General features: G+C 37.6%; 1 protein-coding gene across 1 annotated transcript; it reads right to left on the minus strand.

Annotated features, from left to right (window-relative positions):
- Nucleotides 1–2,101: 2,101 nt before the first annotated feature.
- On the minus strand, nucleotides 2,102–13,031 carry LOC125372442 (vegetative cell wall protein gp1-like). The gene is made up of 2 exons (XM_048382496.1): nucleotides 12,933–13,031; nucleotides 2,102–2,896 (listed from the first exon to the last, which is right to left on the minus strand). Exons 1-2 carry the CDS (start codon nucleotides 13,029–13,031, stop codon nucleotides 2,102–2,104), a joined length of 894 nt encoding a protein of 297 aa, XP_048238453.1.
- Nucleotides 13,032–14,872: the final 1,841 nt, after the last annotated feature.

Genomic DNA, 14,872 nt, shown 5'->3' on the forward strand with positions numbered 1-14,872 from the left:
ATATAACTGGAATACTGTTGAACTCACTCACTCACAGAATAGGGATGTTTTATCACACAATAAATTTCTGTTATAAAATTTAGAAATAAATATGTTATAAAATTTAAAAACAACAACTTTGAATGCTGACTTCATATAGCGAGCTAGAACTGCCTATTATTTCATTTAAACTGGTTTGATTAACTTAATTTAAATTACTGACTTACTCTGTGACAATCCCTGTGGTCTAGTGGATAGAGCATCTGTCCTGAGAGCACTCACTGACTCACTGACTCAATCGCTCACTGACTCAATCGCTCACTCACTTACTCAATCGCTCACTCACTCACTCACTCACTCACGCACGCACGCACGCACGCACGCACTCACTCACTCACTCACTCACTCACTCACTCACTCACTCTTCCACCCACCCACCCACCCACCCATGAAACACCTATCTAAATCTAATTGAAATATTAGTCACTAGTTTTGTTAGTTTGTTTGTTTGTTGTTTTGTTGTTGAAGGCTGCACTCAGCAATGTTCCAGCTGTATGATGGCGGTCTGTAAATAATCGAATCTGAACCAGACAATCCAGTGATTGACATCATGAGCATCAATCCACACAATTGGGATACCAAGATATATATCAACGAAGTCAGTGAGTCTGCCCACCCGATCCCGTTAGTCGCCTGTTACGGCAAGCATGGGTTGCTTAAGACCTATTCTACCCCGGATATTCATGAGTGCACTAGTTTTATATTAAGCAACACTGCATTGATGTATGGCATTTAAAAGTAGTTCCAGCCTATTGACCTCATTTGCATATTTATCAGAACGTGATATCAAGTTTATTGCAATGGTTTATCACATCGATAACACTATCTATTATGAGGTAAAGTGTTTGTCAACTAAACATGCTGCAGTGGATGTTTCCTTGATTTCAAAACTGTCCTTTTCATTTTCATTTCCATTCTTGTGTTTAACATTACAAGGTTTTTTTTCCTTTGGAAATAACAAATAAGAAGGCAGGCACTTTTGATATAGTTGTTTTACATCAAGGAAAGTGTTACACAAGATTGATAAAGTTTAACACTAGGATGATAAAGTTTAGTTATGCTACATTGGACTTCATACTGCTGTCACAAAGATTATTGATTAATTCACTAAATCCATTTAAGACTCTTTGAGACAAATAAACCCTAAACTAGATGAATATTCATAACCAAACACCCATCATAAATTCATTAAGTGCAAATCTGAATTTGAATATTTCAATATGGACGCCCATCATTATACGACACGAGACATGTCTGCAGGTCAGAAGGTTAGACTATCAAGAAACTTATTAAGATAAAATAAAGGTAATCTTTGAACAAATATTTAAAATTTTACTGTATCCAAGGGAGTGTTTAAGAGCTTATCGTCACTTAAATAATCCACAGGCGGGAATATGGCTCTAGAGCTTAATGACTACAGGAAGGTCATAACCTGGAATTATTGATGGTGGGGGAGAGGTGTGTGTCGATATAGTGGAATCTGATAGTACTATTGTTAGGACGTGTCCACGGGTGTTAGTTTCCTGTGTATTGCAGTATTAACAGGTTGTTAGTTAGTGTTGGTTGGATTAGTTCATATTGGACGTGACTTTGGTGGTAACTTTACCTTACTAGCACCTTTTCGTGAAGACCTTGTCTCTTCGCTGTTTGATAGCGACTCATAAATTCGTGCTTGTGATATAGTTGGAATCATAAACAAAAAACTCTGCTTCTGGTAGAGGTTTCTTTATGCAGATTGTGTGAGTGGCGGGTGCTGTTGATAGAGCAGGACAGAGATACCCTTTTCACGAACAACTGGTGTCATCACTGTTTTTCAGTGGTCCCTTCATATAATTTTCACAACTATTTTGTACTTGTTTTGTCAGATAATCGAGACTGGTTGTTCTTTGGTGCTGATCGATGTTTCATATTTATGAATTTGGAAATGGTTTTGTCACATTTATTTAAAGCATAATGTTAATACAATATTTGCAGATAGAATACACTTTTATAGTTGCCATTTTGTAATTATTTCTATTTAACATCATTCAACTGATGTAACAAACTGTTGCTATTCAGATTCTTAAAGTCTCTGTGAGGGTGCAGGGTCATATTTTCCGAAAGAAAAATTTGGAGGAATACTTTCACTCTGGGGATTTGGGGGAATACTGAATTCACACTGGGGATTTGGGGGAATACTTCCACACTGGGGATTTGGGGGAATACTTTCACACTGGGGATTTGGGGGAATACTTTCACTCTGGGGATTTGGGGGAATACTTTCACTCTGGGGATTTGGAGGAATACTTTCACTCTGGGCATTTGGAGGAATACTTTCACTCTGGGGATTTGGAGGAATACTTTCACTCTGGGGATTTGGGGGAATACTTTCACTCTGGGCATTTGGAAGAATACTTTCACTCTGGGGATCTGGAGGAATACTTTCACTCTGGGGATCTGGGGGAATACTTTCACTCTGGGGATTTGGAGGAATACTTTCACTCTGGGGATCTGGGGGAATACTTTCACTCTGGTGATTTGGGGGAATACTTTCACTCTGGTGATTTGGAGGAATACTTTCACTCTGGGGTTTTTGAGGAATACTTTCACTCTGGGGATTTGGGGGAATACATTCACTCTGGGGATTTGGAGGAATACTTTCACTCTGGGGATCTGGGGGAATACTTTCACTCTGGGGATTTGGAGGAATACTTTCACTCTGGGGATTTGGGGGAATACTTTCACTCTGGGCATTTGGGGGAATACTTTCATTCTGGGCATTTGGTGGAATACTTTCACGCTGGGGATTTGGGGGAATACTTTCACTCTGGGCATTTGGAGGAATACTTTCACTCTGGGGATTTGGGGGTGTACCTTCCTAATGGGGCATTTTGGGTCATACTTCTCCAAGAGGGTTTGGGTTGACAGACAGACAGACAGACAGATAGATTTTATTGAAGTCTCACCTTGGCTTTACATAGAATTGACATATACATAAGACATGATTAAAATAATGCGCAACACATTCCGATGGAATTATGAGAGACTGTAAAAGCTTTAAAAATATGATAAATAGAATTTTAGAGTAATTAAATGTTAAAATATTAATGGACAGGTGTATACACAGTTTTATAAAAGCATTTATATAAGTAATTTTGACACCTTCTGAAGATATTAACAGGTTTGGGCACAATAAAAGTTTAATTCAGGTTGAGTAAGTAGCATTAGAAATTTATCTGCTTCTGGTAAAAACATAGATTTTTGGATGAGAATATTATTCTTCATGAAAGAGGGTTCTTCTTAGATCATCGTAAATTGAACAGTTTTGAATAACATGCGACTCGTCTTCAACACAATTTTTATCACACATTGGACACAGCCTATCATCAACAGGTATATTTTCACATCGTCCGGTTTCGAGTCTGATTGGAGCTACCTGTATCATTATTCATTTTTAAAGTCTATTTTTAAAGTTTTCCTGTGTTGTTACTGACTATCAGGTGCAACAAAGATTTGTACTTTTCAAAGAGTGTTTTATCCATCTTGATGCTGTAGCCTTGGGTACAGTAAACTACAGTTATAACGAACTCAAATGGACCAATTTTAGTTTGTTATAACCGTAGTTCATTATAAGCATATATACAGCAAATGGCTGGGACAAAAATGAACAGTTTGTTATATCCATCTGTTTGTTATAAGCGTGTTCATTCTAAACGTAATTTACTGTATTTTTATTGTCCCTTACAGGAGGACTGGTGATCATGCCATCCCTTTAGGGGATTTGGATCATACTTTCCCAATGGAGGTTGTAAGTAGAACTTTTCCCATGGGGATTTGGGATTCATGCTTTTACTGTGGGAACGGGGGTCCTATATTCCCCAGTGGGAATTGTGGCCATGTTTTCTCAATGGGATTTGGGGCCATTCTGTAACAACTTGAATTTTGGTCATACTTTTTCCAATATGTTTTTGTGTCATAATTTCTCCACTTGGAATTAGGTCATACTTTCCCCATTGGAAATTGGAGTCATAATTTCCCCCTTGGAATTGGAGTAATACTTTTTCCACTGGGAATTGGGTCATATTTTCTCCAACGGGAATTGGGTCATACTTTCCCCACTGCGAATTTGGGTCATACTTTTCCCACTGGATATTGGGCTCATACATTTTCCATTGAGAATTTGGTCAGACTTTTCCCACTAGGAATTGGGCTATATACTTTCCCCACTGAGACTTGAGTCAGACTTTCCCCACTGGGAATTGGGCTATATACTTTCCCCACTAGGATTTGGGGTCAGACTTTTCCCAATGAAAATTGGAGTAATACTTTCTCCATTGGGAATTGGGTCAGACTTTCCCCACTGGGAATTGGGCTATATACTTTCCCCACTGAGAATTGAGTCAGACTTTTCCCACTAGGAATTGGGCTATATACTTTCCCCACTGAGACTTGAGTCAGACTTTCCCCACTGGGAATTGGGCTATATACTTTCCCCACTGAGAATTGAGTCAGACTTTTCCCACTAGGAATTGGGCTATATACTTTCCCCACTGAGACTTGAGTCAGACTTTCCCCACTGGGAATTGGGCTATATACTTTCCCCACTGAGAATTGAGTCAGACTTTTCCCACTAGGAATTGGGCTATATACTTTCCCCACTGAGAATTGAGTCAGACTTTTCCCACTGGGAATTGGGCTATATACTTTCCCCACTGAGAATTGAGTCAGACTTTTCCCACTGGGAATTGGGCTATATACTTTCCCCACTGAGAAATGAGTCAGACTTTTCCCACTGGGAATTGGGCTATATACTTTCCCCACTGAGAATTGAGTCAGACTTTTCCCACTGGGAATTGGGCTATATACTTTCCCCACTGAGAAATGAGTCAGACTTTTCCCACTGGGAATTGGGCTATATACTTTCCCCACTGAGAATTGAGTCAGACTTTTCCCACTGGGAATTGAGTCAGACTTTTCCCACTGGGAATTGGGCTATATACTTTCCCCACTGAGAAATGAGTCAGACTTTTCCCACTGGGAATTGTGCTATATACTTTCTCCATGGGGAATTGAGTCAGACTTTTCCCACTGGAAATTGGGCTCATACTTTCCCTCTGAGAATTAGGCTCATACTTTCCCCACTGCGAATTTTGGTCATACTGTAACCTTGACAATTTGGTTTTGATTTGCTCTCATACTGTCTTTTCTCAAAAGGTACTTTGTGTCCATTTGGTTTCATACATTGTGCAATGGGAATCTACAAGTCTGATATTGATGTCAAGTTATTTGACTATAACACTGGCAAGATTGAGGAGTACAGATGAAATGAGAGTCTGATATGGGGGGTACTCTCTTGCTGAGCCAATGTTTCTACATTTTCAAGAAATCTTATTTCGAAGTTGCTTCACGAAAGATAGATACTGAAATTCAGCTTGTGATTAGACTGGTTCATATGTATTTAACTGAACACATCTTCTGGCAAGTTTCCAAAGCATCTTATGAAACACACACGCCATCAGTACAATTTTTGTTCTTACCACCTCCTATTTTATCAGTTGTCTAAACATTTATCATTTTCACAACATATGTCATGTCAAAACACTTGAGCCTCCCATACATTTATCATATCAATTATCCCATAGTTTTTACCATCCCAAGTAGTTGTATGGACAGTACTTCCTATTTCTCAATTACCTGTATGCAACTACCATGGTTAGATCTAGACAGTATAAAAACACACAGAGTTGACCTCAACAGTTTAATGAATGTTGTTCTTTGTAGGTTCGAGACTAACGCTGTTTAATTGTTGTTTGACCTATTATTCACCTCCATGTTGTTGTATACCTCTCTGATTGTTTTATCGCCATGTTCAGACAAAGAAGTTTCTGTAAACACATCCTGATTAAGAGCCTGATGGCCACTTTGAATTGTTTTATCAGAAACAAATTGTGTTAGTTAGAACTATGACTGGATTGTTTGGACAAACTTGTCGATAGCTTTATCAGACAAACCTTTGAAATGAGCAAGGTGGGGAAATGTTCAGCGTGAAGGGGCACGTTCTTCTCAGTAGGGAGTCGTTTAAGGATGAGATCTTGGATATTAACACAAACACTGGGGTCAGAGTTTTTCTCAAAGTGTTTTAAGATTTGATCATATGTGATACAGAAAGGGGAGGCAAATGTTTTTGTAGACAGATAAGAATTTGGTTGTTTCTGATATATATACTGGAGCAAGGTTTTTCTCAAAAGAAAAAATCTATAAGTGACATTTTATAAGCTGTAGTATGTATGAAGACAGGGTTGACTTATTGACTTTGTGGACTTGCCTGATAAATTAGTTGTATTCCATAACAACAATAATGATAAATAGAAGCGACAACATCCATGGTGAAGATAATGGACATAACTAACAATTTGATGATGATGATGATGATGACGACGAAGACGGTGATGGTGATGGTGATGATGATGTTGATGATGGTGATGATGATGATGGTGATGATGATGATGGTGATGATGATGATGATGACGACGACAATGATGGTTTTGCATTATGTTAATATCTGTCTGTTGCATTTTAATGTGAATGAGATAAGGCTCAACATTTATATATCTGATGTCCACGGTTGATGTAGCTTATGTTTGTTTAAACACATACCTAAACAGCACCCATGCTAAGAACATACTCCAGGCAGGTTAGTTTTACAGGTAGGCTTGACGACAGGTAAGTTTATAGGCATGTATTGAGTGTTTTACTTGACATCTCTGAACACACAGTGGCACCCACTGTAAACTTTTAACCTGTGCGTGTTTCATTGCTCAATAAATCAGGAGAAACTACCTTAGCAATTTCTGAAATTGAAGTACTGAGTGATATATGGAATGTGTACTTTGATATAGCTTACAGTTGCCTTGTGTTGGGTCCAGAGGTATTTTGAACTCTTTTTTAATCAATGTTCTTTTTAACGCCTAAGATTTAATTCTCTTTAAAAAAAATGAAATTGCTTTCCTTCCAACTACAATAGTTGGTATTTTTTCAAACATATTATTCTTACACAATATATATTTAAGTGTCTACCTGAACTAGTCTTTACCAGCCTGATGCAAAGCCTATTGAAATTGATACCTCTATTGTTGATGTTGTTGACAATGATATATTACATAGGAGTAGGATCTACATCGCCACATAATAGCAAGTCTGCCATATTCCGAAGAGGATATGCAGCTGCCTCAATACAATTCTATCTCAACATTTTAAAAACATTGCTACAATGATTCATCAAAATAGAGGCTTCAAATTCCTGCATGCACTGATTCTTGAAACTACATCAGGAATATTAATTGTATTATGCAAGCTCATGGCGAGCATGCATTTTTTTATTCCCAATATTTGATATTTACGATATAGAAACACCAGGGTAGCAATATCATTATCATGTCCTGCCATTTTTGAAATAATTGGAGTTTAAGAACTCATTTCGATCGATGCAGTAACTTTAGAAATTACGTTTGAATTCAGGGTTTGAGTGAGCCGTCCCATTAATCATAGTGTCAAAGTATTGGCAGCCATGTTTGTCTACATAATCACCCAAACATCAGATATTCCCTATCTAAACCTATAGGATATATTAGTCAATAGTGTATTGAGCAGGCCAATATTGAATCAATGTACAGAGATAAAAGTAGTTCCTACATGTTGACCTCATTTGCATATTTATTGGATCGTGATACATGTATCATGTTTTTTGGACTGGTTTATTGCATCGATAATGCTCTCCATTATATGATAAAAGAAGGTATTACACCTATGGTTTAAGATAAAAATCGATCTTAAAATAATTCAGCGTTATGTTACAATGCAGGATATCTACCAAGTTAAGATCAGTGGTGGTGAAAATTTATTATTCATAGGCTGTTGTACACTATCCTGGTTGTCTCGTATCGATACATATTTTTTCACATAGAACATTATTTGGGGAATTATATGGTCACTTGTGCATGTCTATATGCTAAGCATCTGAAAATCAAAATGGGTGTGCGTTATAGTAGATACAAATTCTAATCTTCGATATCTGTTAGATCCTTGAAACCAACACAAAAGAAATATACACAGATGCTTGCTTTTTACTTATACAGTGAAGTATGATTATAACGAACTCAAAGGTACCACTAATTTTTGTTCATTATAACCGTAGTTCGTTGTAAGCATTTCATCCAGACACTTAATCCAGTTAATTACTAGCCATAACTTGTTTTTTGCCATTTTGACCTGCCGCATTTGGTGATTAACAGCTCGTTATAAACATTGTCGATCACATGGGACCACAAAATGAGTTTGCTATATCCGTTATTTCGTTATAAGCGTGTTCATGATATCCATCAATTTTATAGGATAAATTATACAACAAATGACTGGGACCAAAAAAACGGTTCATTATATCCGTCAGTTCATTATAAGCACGTTTGTTATGAACGTGGTTTACTGTATATGTGTGTGAGTGTGTGAGCGTGTTGTTTATAGAAGCATTCAGCAAGTTCCAGCTATATCAAGACCGCCTGTAAATAATTGAGTCTGGACCAGACAATCCAGTGATTGATATTGTGAGCAGTGATGCACATCGTTGGGATACTTGACATACAATCATCCAAGTCACCAAGTCTGACCACCAGTTCCATTAAGTCGCCTCTAAAAACCAGCATAGGTTGCTGGGGACCAACTTCGGGTCTCCACGGTGCTCTTACAGTTATGATTTAGTGTAAAAGCTGCAACTAAAATAACATGATATTGGAATATATTATTCCTGATATAAAAATAGTTTCAGATACAATTTTTCACGATCCTTGCATCAAAATCCTTTAAAGTTATATCATTGGGTAAGTTTTAACCGAATCACCGGTAGATTCCAAGAAAATGTGTGTACAGCTGATGCTGTTTCCGGCTTAGTTTACAAGAAAATACACAAGGTAATCTTAATCCCTGCATGTAAAACAACACCTAGTAGAACAATAAATACAATTTAGACGGTAAATCAACATGTTGAATATTCAAAATATTTTTTTTATAAAAAAAATTCAATATACTTGGGTGCGCACTATACTCAAGAAAATACGGTATATCCTGAAAGTATGTTTCCTTGTATTATGTTCAGGACTCTCTTTTTGGGGGGTTCAGGATTTCTGGTCTAAATATCTCCTCTAAACTGCCACTAAATGTTAACCTTGAAATACAGAAACACATCCACGAGGGCAAGGAATGCGTTCATTTTATTAGCATGGTTACATTTGAAAAACAAGTAAATTGCGTCACACACTTTGAGCAAACATCTTTGAAGATTTTATGGTATCGACTTTAGAACTGATACCATGATTCCTCATCCTAGAAACAAGAACTATTGCCAGAGATTTGACAGTTTTATGTATTCCTTGTCTATAAAGTTTTGTGAACTAAAGATCATTAGGGCATACCTTTATTGAGGTAATATATTTATTTGACATTGGATGAAAAAATCCAGCATGAAAATCATTACCGTTACACTGAACAAAATTATGAAGAATGTGCCTTGGATCATGAGAAGGCTTTTGACGCAAAGGCCATGCTTTTTCACTTGCTTTATGGATCTGCCGACTGTAAATATTGTTGAAATAGATTTTTTTTCTTCTGAATTTCATCTCTTTTTTTATCCGATAAGCTGATAGCGTGTTGCACCAAAACACTTTTTCTGAAGAAGGATCCACTGAAGTTGACATAAATTAAACATTGGAGTCAAAATAAAGGTTTTTGTTGTTTCTGAAATAAATAGGATGCATAGATGCACAACAGTATTCCCAGTTGATTTGTCAGGTTTACAGCTGTGTTGCAGATTCTCCCACTTTAAACCAATTTTCATTTTTGTATACCAGCCGACCCCTAGTGGTGGCATTCGTGACCAACTCGTGTTATTCCTGGACAAGCTGAATAGCGACTCGTGCCCCTCTCAGAGCCATTTTTGTGACCGGGTTCCGTCTTAGCGCAAACAGGCATACCTAAAACAATTGTCAACTCGTTGTGTAATGGTTCACATATATTTCCCCATATATTATATATATTTCAAGCACATTGGGACGTGCGGAATTATACAGTATGACTGAACACATTTAACTGTGTCTTGGGTATATTTTTAGATGCAAGACATATGTAAAATCAAAAAATATTTCTGAGGGATTCTTTGATGAAGAACTTGAAATCATACGCTCATTCTGACTGGTTTGTCGTATTTTCACACATAACATTCATCGATAGGGGGACGAGTCTTCTTGCAGGTTACGGAAAGGGGCGATTGGTGACAAATGTAGTGGTGGAGAAGACTTTCAAAAATAAAATGAACTGCATTTTTTACTGTGCAGGGTTGCATCCCTCAGGGGTGCCAGAGCTCATGACCATGGGTTTAGATCTGATTATGTTTCTAGGTTTGTCAGCACCATTCCCCAGTGCATGTGTTTCACAAAAGTGGTACATGTCTGACCCTGCATCGCTTCGGGCTTCCGAAATGAAGCTAATCAACATACCCTGATATAACTAAAATTCTGTTTAAATAAGTGTTTGGTCCCTAGCATTTATCATATAAAATTGCTAGATATGAAAAAAGGCTTTAAACGAAATAGCTGATACGTCGAACTCACTTTGTGGTCCCGTGTGGTCAACCAAATCCGTCTTTCAACGAATATCCAAAGCAAAATCACAGATTTCCTGAATGAAGGCAAGTGACTCGTGTGTCTGTATGTCATTGAAACGTGTTTGAATTGTGTTATGTATGATAAATAAACATAGTACATGTACAGCACACACTTTTGTTATTTATAGTAACATGATGTGGTCACATGACTTGATCTGAGATGTAACGAACTACGGATATAACAACCTAAACTTAGTGGTCTCTTTGAGTTCGTTATAACCATAGTTTACTGTACTTTTGACTGTGATGCATCACAAATCTTGCAATGTGACTTTCTGTATGGAATATAATCTTTGAAACAGTTACATCCTAAATTAGATATGAGATGTAAGGTATCGAAAATAACATCACAGTTGCAAATACATGTGCCCTTCAAATGCTAATTTCAAACCTTCCTCGTCCGTCCTAATGCACTTGTACAAAGCAGACGTAATTCCAAATTATCATATCGTTTTATTAGTTTCAACAAAATAAGTAAATGCACTATTGTGTCACTGGATTTTCTGGTCCATTGATCACTTGATTGTCTGTTTATTAACATGCTGCCGTCACATGGCAGGAGTACTGCGCTGTGGTAAGGCAGCAAACAATACTTATTTACGCAAATTGTGTGAAATGCAGGTGCTACAGGTAGGGCAGGTCATGCATTTTGCGAACACCTGGTGTCATCACTGTGCTCCATTCATAAAGTTTTCACAGGTATTTTGCCCTGTAAAGGGAAAGTGTTCATGCAAAAATCACTTACTTTCTTTTTCTAAACAAACGCAATTTTAGAATTATTTAGTATCTGTGTTTGAAAATATACACTCATTTTTTTCACAGTGAAAGTAGGAAGCTCACAATAGTGTGAAATAATATGCCGTTATGAGGCCTTTGTTTTTCGGGCTAAACAGGCCTGAGTAATCCCCCTTAGATTATGACGTAATTTGTGCCAATTCAACTTGGTCCCTGTCTATTCTCAACACAAAAGATATCAAGTACCAGTTTGCGGTAAAACAACATGGCCTACGACACACTCCGGCGCAGTGGTGACTCAGCATAACACTATGCTGGCTGGCATCTGAGACACTAGAATCACACACCTGTACCTACACCATGTGAAGCGACTCTAACAAAACATGATGACGTCATAATGTTTATCAATTGGCACCAATGACGTTATATTGCAAGGGGCATAAGCCATGGTGTTCTTGTTATGAAAATAGAAGACTTGGTAAATGTGAAAAATATAAATCGTTTTAATGCAAAAAATATGTTCATTTATTGTGATATTTTTATATTTTTGTCTATGACACTTCTAGGTTAACACTTTTAATGTGGAAAAAGTACAAGAAAAAATGGTTCATTTCCGTGTGAACTTGCCCTTTACGCCACATAGTATCTGTTTCGGTGGATAACCATGACTGTATGTCTCACACATTGAGGCTTTATGTTTTAGAGTTCCATGCTGGCAGTGTGCTTTTAAAAAAAAGTTAAAGCTCCATACCAATTCATTAAGCAGCCAGTTTCAAAAGGAGCAATTATGAGAAAACATCTGATCAACTCACTTAAGTGACCAAAGTATGACCCTATTATCAACAATTATGTTATGTTTTTCTAACATCAAACAGATAAAAAAAAAGTCCACGTAATGCATACCACTTAATGACAAAACTAACAATGGGCCAAGTGTTACCACAGTGTGACTTCATTCTTATCACGATATGCTGCACATGATTTTCACATGATCTCCGTATAATAACAAACATGTAAGGTATTTGCATTTCTTTTGTCAGTGAGTATATAAACATAGATGCTACATATATTTTGAGACCATTTTCTGTGACTTGTTTCTGTTTCTTTCTTCTGTAAGATATTGATAAGTGCCTCCTACCGTTCATTCTTCTAAATGCCTTGGGTACTACGGCCATTGAAGTGCTGACACAATGCTGCAAGCAAACTATGTACATGTTGTCTATACCGGCTGCCAAGACTGTCCGTCTCACCTCAATACCTGACAGACACGTTGATGGCGGACATATTTCATGAATTTGGAGAATGGGATCCATTGACTGGGGAATGTTTGGGCAGTAAGTTCTGTCTGACCAGGTGATAGGTTTTTATTGGAAACAGTGGCTGTTATTTCTTCTTTCATTTACACTACACTCATTCCCCTCCTCCTTCAGTGGATGTCCAAACCGTCAGAAGCATTTTCCTAGGTCACCTGTCTCCCAGGGTAATGGCTGTACCCAGAAGCTTGTTCCTTCATCACCCATCGAGAAGCATAAAGGTCCATCTCAGAAGCTTTTTGTCTCTCACCCATCTAGCAGCATAATGCCCAGACTCAAAAGCTTGTTTCTTAGTCACCCATCGAGAAGCATAATGGTCCATCTCAGGAATGGCCAACTCTGGCACTTACAGATCACAGACAGAGATGTGCCCCTCTTCTGTCAGGAATTTCATTGATGATTTGGTTTTGTAGATGTATATTTATTTATAAGACTCCTTTTTTACAGGGACTAAATGTTAGTCTGGTAGAAAGAGAGCATCAGTTCCCCAGCAGCTCTTCCGTCAGTGTCCTTAAAGCATATTCCTCACAACTATTTATTACTAAACATTCCATTGTTGATAGATTTGCCCCCCATCTCTTCTCACCTCCACTGTATGTTTACACAGTGCTAACTACCCTCGGTGTTGAGGGTACACTAATTTATATTACAGATGAGCTAACCTGAACATTTCAATAGTTAAAAAAAATAAATAGAAAAATGTTTTTTGACTAAATTAAAAAATAAAATATTTTTCTCTCTTTTCAAGAATTATTTAGGAACGTGATCACAATTGAACCCTACAACATGGTCTTCTGACCATAAAAACGGTGTGCACAGTTTGGTCTTAGAGCAGCAATAGAAACAAAAAAAATGACTAGCTTAGCCAGCCCCTTTTCTGAGTACAGGAAGCTAAACACACCACCAGTTCCACACTAAATTTCACTTGCTTGAAAATATGTGTGGTCACATTCAGCATAAGTCATCATGTCATCAGCACAAAATATAGAAAAACATGGTCCATTTTAATTACTGGATGGATGTACATTTCAAAAACATAAACATCTTACACAAAATCATCCAATCACAGCTGCCAGAAGATTCAATCTGCACTGAAGGCTATCTACGACAACTGGTTGTTGAACGACTGATTCTGATCTCTACGAAAACTGGTTGTTGTACGACTGATTCTGAACCTGTATTTCTGCCTTTGCTGTGCAGAGTTACATCCCTTAGGTGCATCAGAAACTTATGGTTGTGGGTTTGAATCCTAGATTCACCTTTTTTATGTTTCTAGGTTTGTCAGCACCATACCCTACTCGTAGGTTTCACAAAAGTCGTAAACATCTAAGTCCAGCATCACTTTGGACTTTGCCTTGATTTGACTGAAATACTGTTCACTGGCAGCGTCAACCACATATAAAATGAGCCTTAATATTTTTTTAAACAATTATAAACAGGAAATATATATATATTATGTAAAAAATGTTATTTTTTGGATAACACTTTCTTAGTAAAGTACAGGTTCTCATACTTTTTTGGGTTGAGTCCTGTCCAGGATTCGAACCCACACTGCCAGAGTGAAGCACCTAATCGCCAGCGCAAAAAGTCAGCAATCTAACCCACTCAGCCACAGAGGCTTCCTCAAAAATGAAAGTGTACTTTGTGTACCCATCTGACAAGTGTAAATTGGCATGGCTTCCATGGCCGAAAGCTATGAACACACAATGCCTTTTAGAAATTGGTCAAATGTAACAGAGCCATATTTTGGATAACACTTTCTTAGTAAAGAAGTGTTACTAAGAAAGTGTTATCCCAAATATAACATTTGTTACATTTGACCACTTTCTTGATGGCATTGTGTGTTCATAGGAAATATTATGTGTGCATGTCAGTTTATTAATGTGTAGATATACAGAGCTGTGACAAAAGTTCGTAAAGGTGTCTTCAGACGGACATGGCCACAATAGGACAGCAATGGCCCGTCTGTCTCATCCCTGAGCCAGGACATAGTATTCCCTTCATCAACCGTGTTGCTCTAACACTGAGACCTACCTCAGTCTTCTGCATCCCTGATTAAACAAAAAAAGCACCCATTTGTTGCTCTACAACTTTG

Source organism: Haliotis rufescens, unplaced genomic scaffold (assembly GCF_023055435.1).
Source record: "Haliotis rufescens isolate VD_foot unplaced genomic scaffold, xgHalRufe1.0.p SCAF_4, whole genome shotgun sequence".
Classification (NCBI taxonomy): Eukaryota; Metazoa; Mollusca; class Gastropoda; order Lepetellida; family Haliotidae; genus Haliotis; species Haliotis rufescens.

Coding starts and splice junctions, on each gene's coding strand:
- LOC125372442 (XM_048382496.1), bottom strand. CDS start 13,031: ATGGGTGAGAGACAAAAAGCTTCTGAGATGGACCTTTATGCTTCTCGA. Junction 2,897..12,932: donor GCCATTACCCTGGGAGACAG/GTGACCTAGGAA, acceptor ATGCCCCATTAG/GAAGGTACACCCCCAAATCC.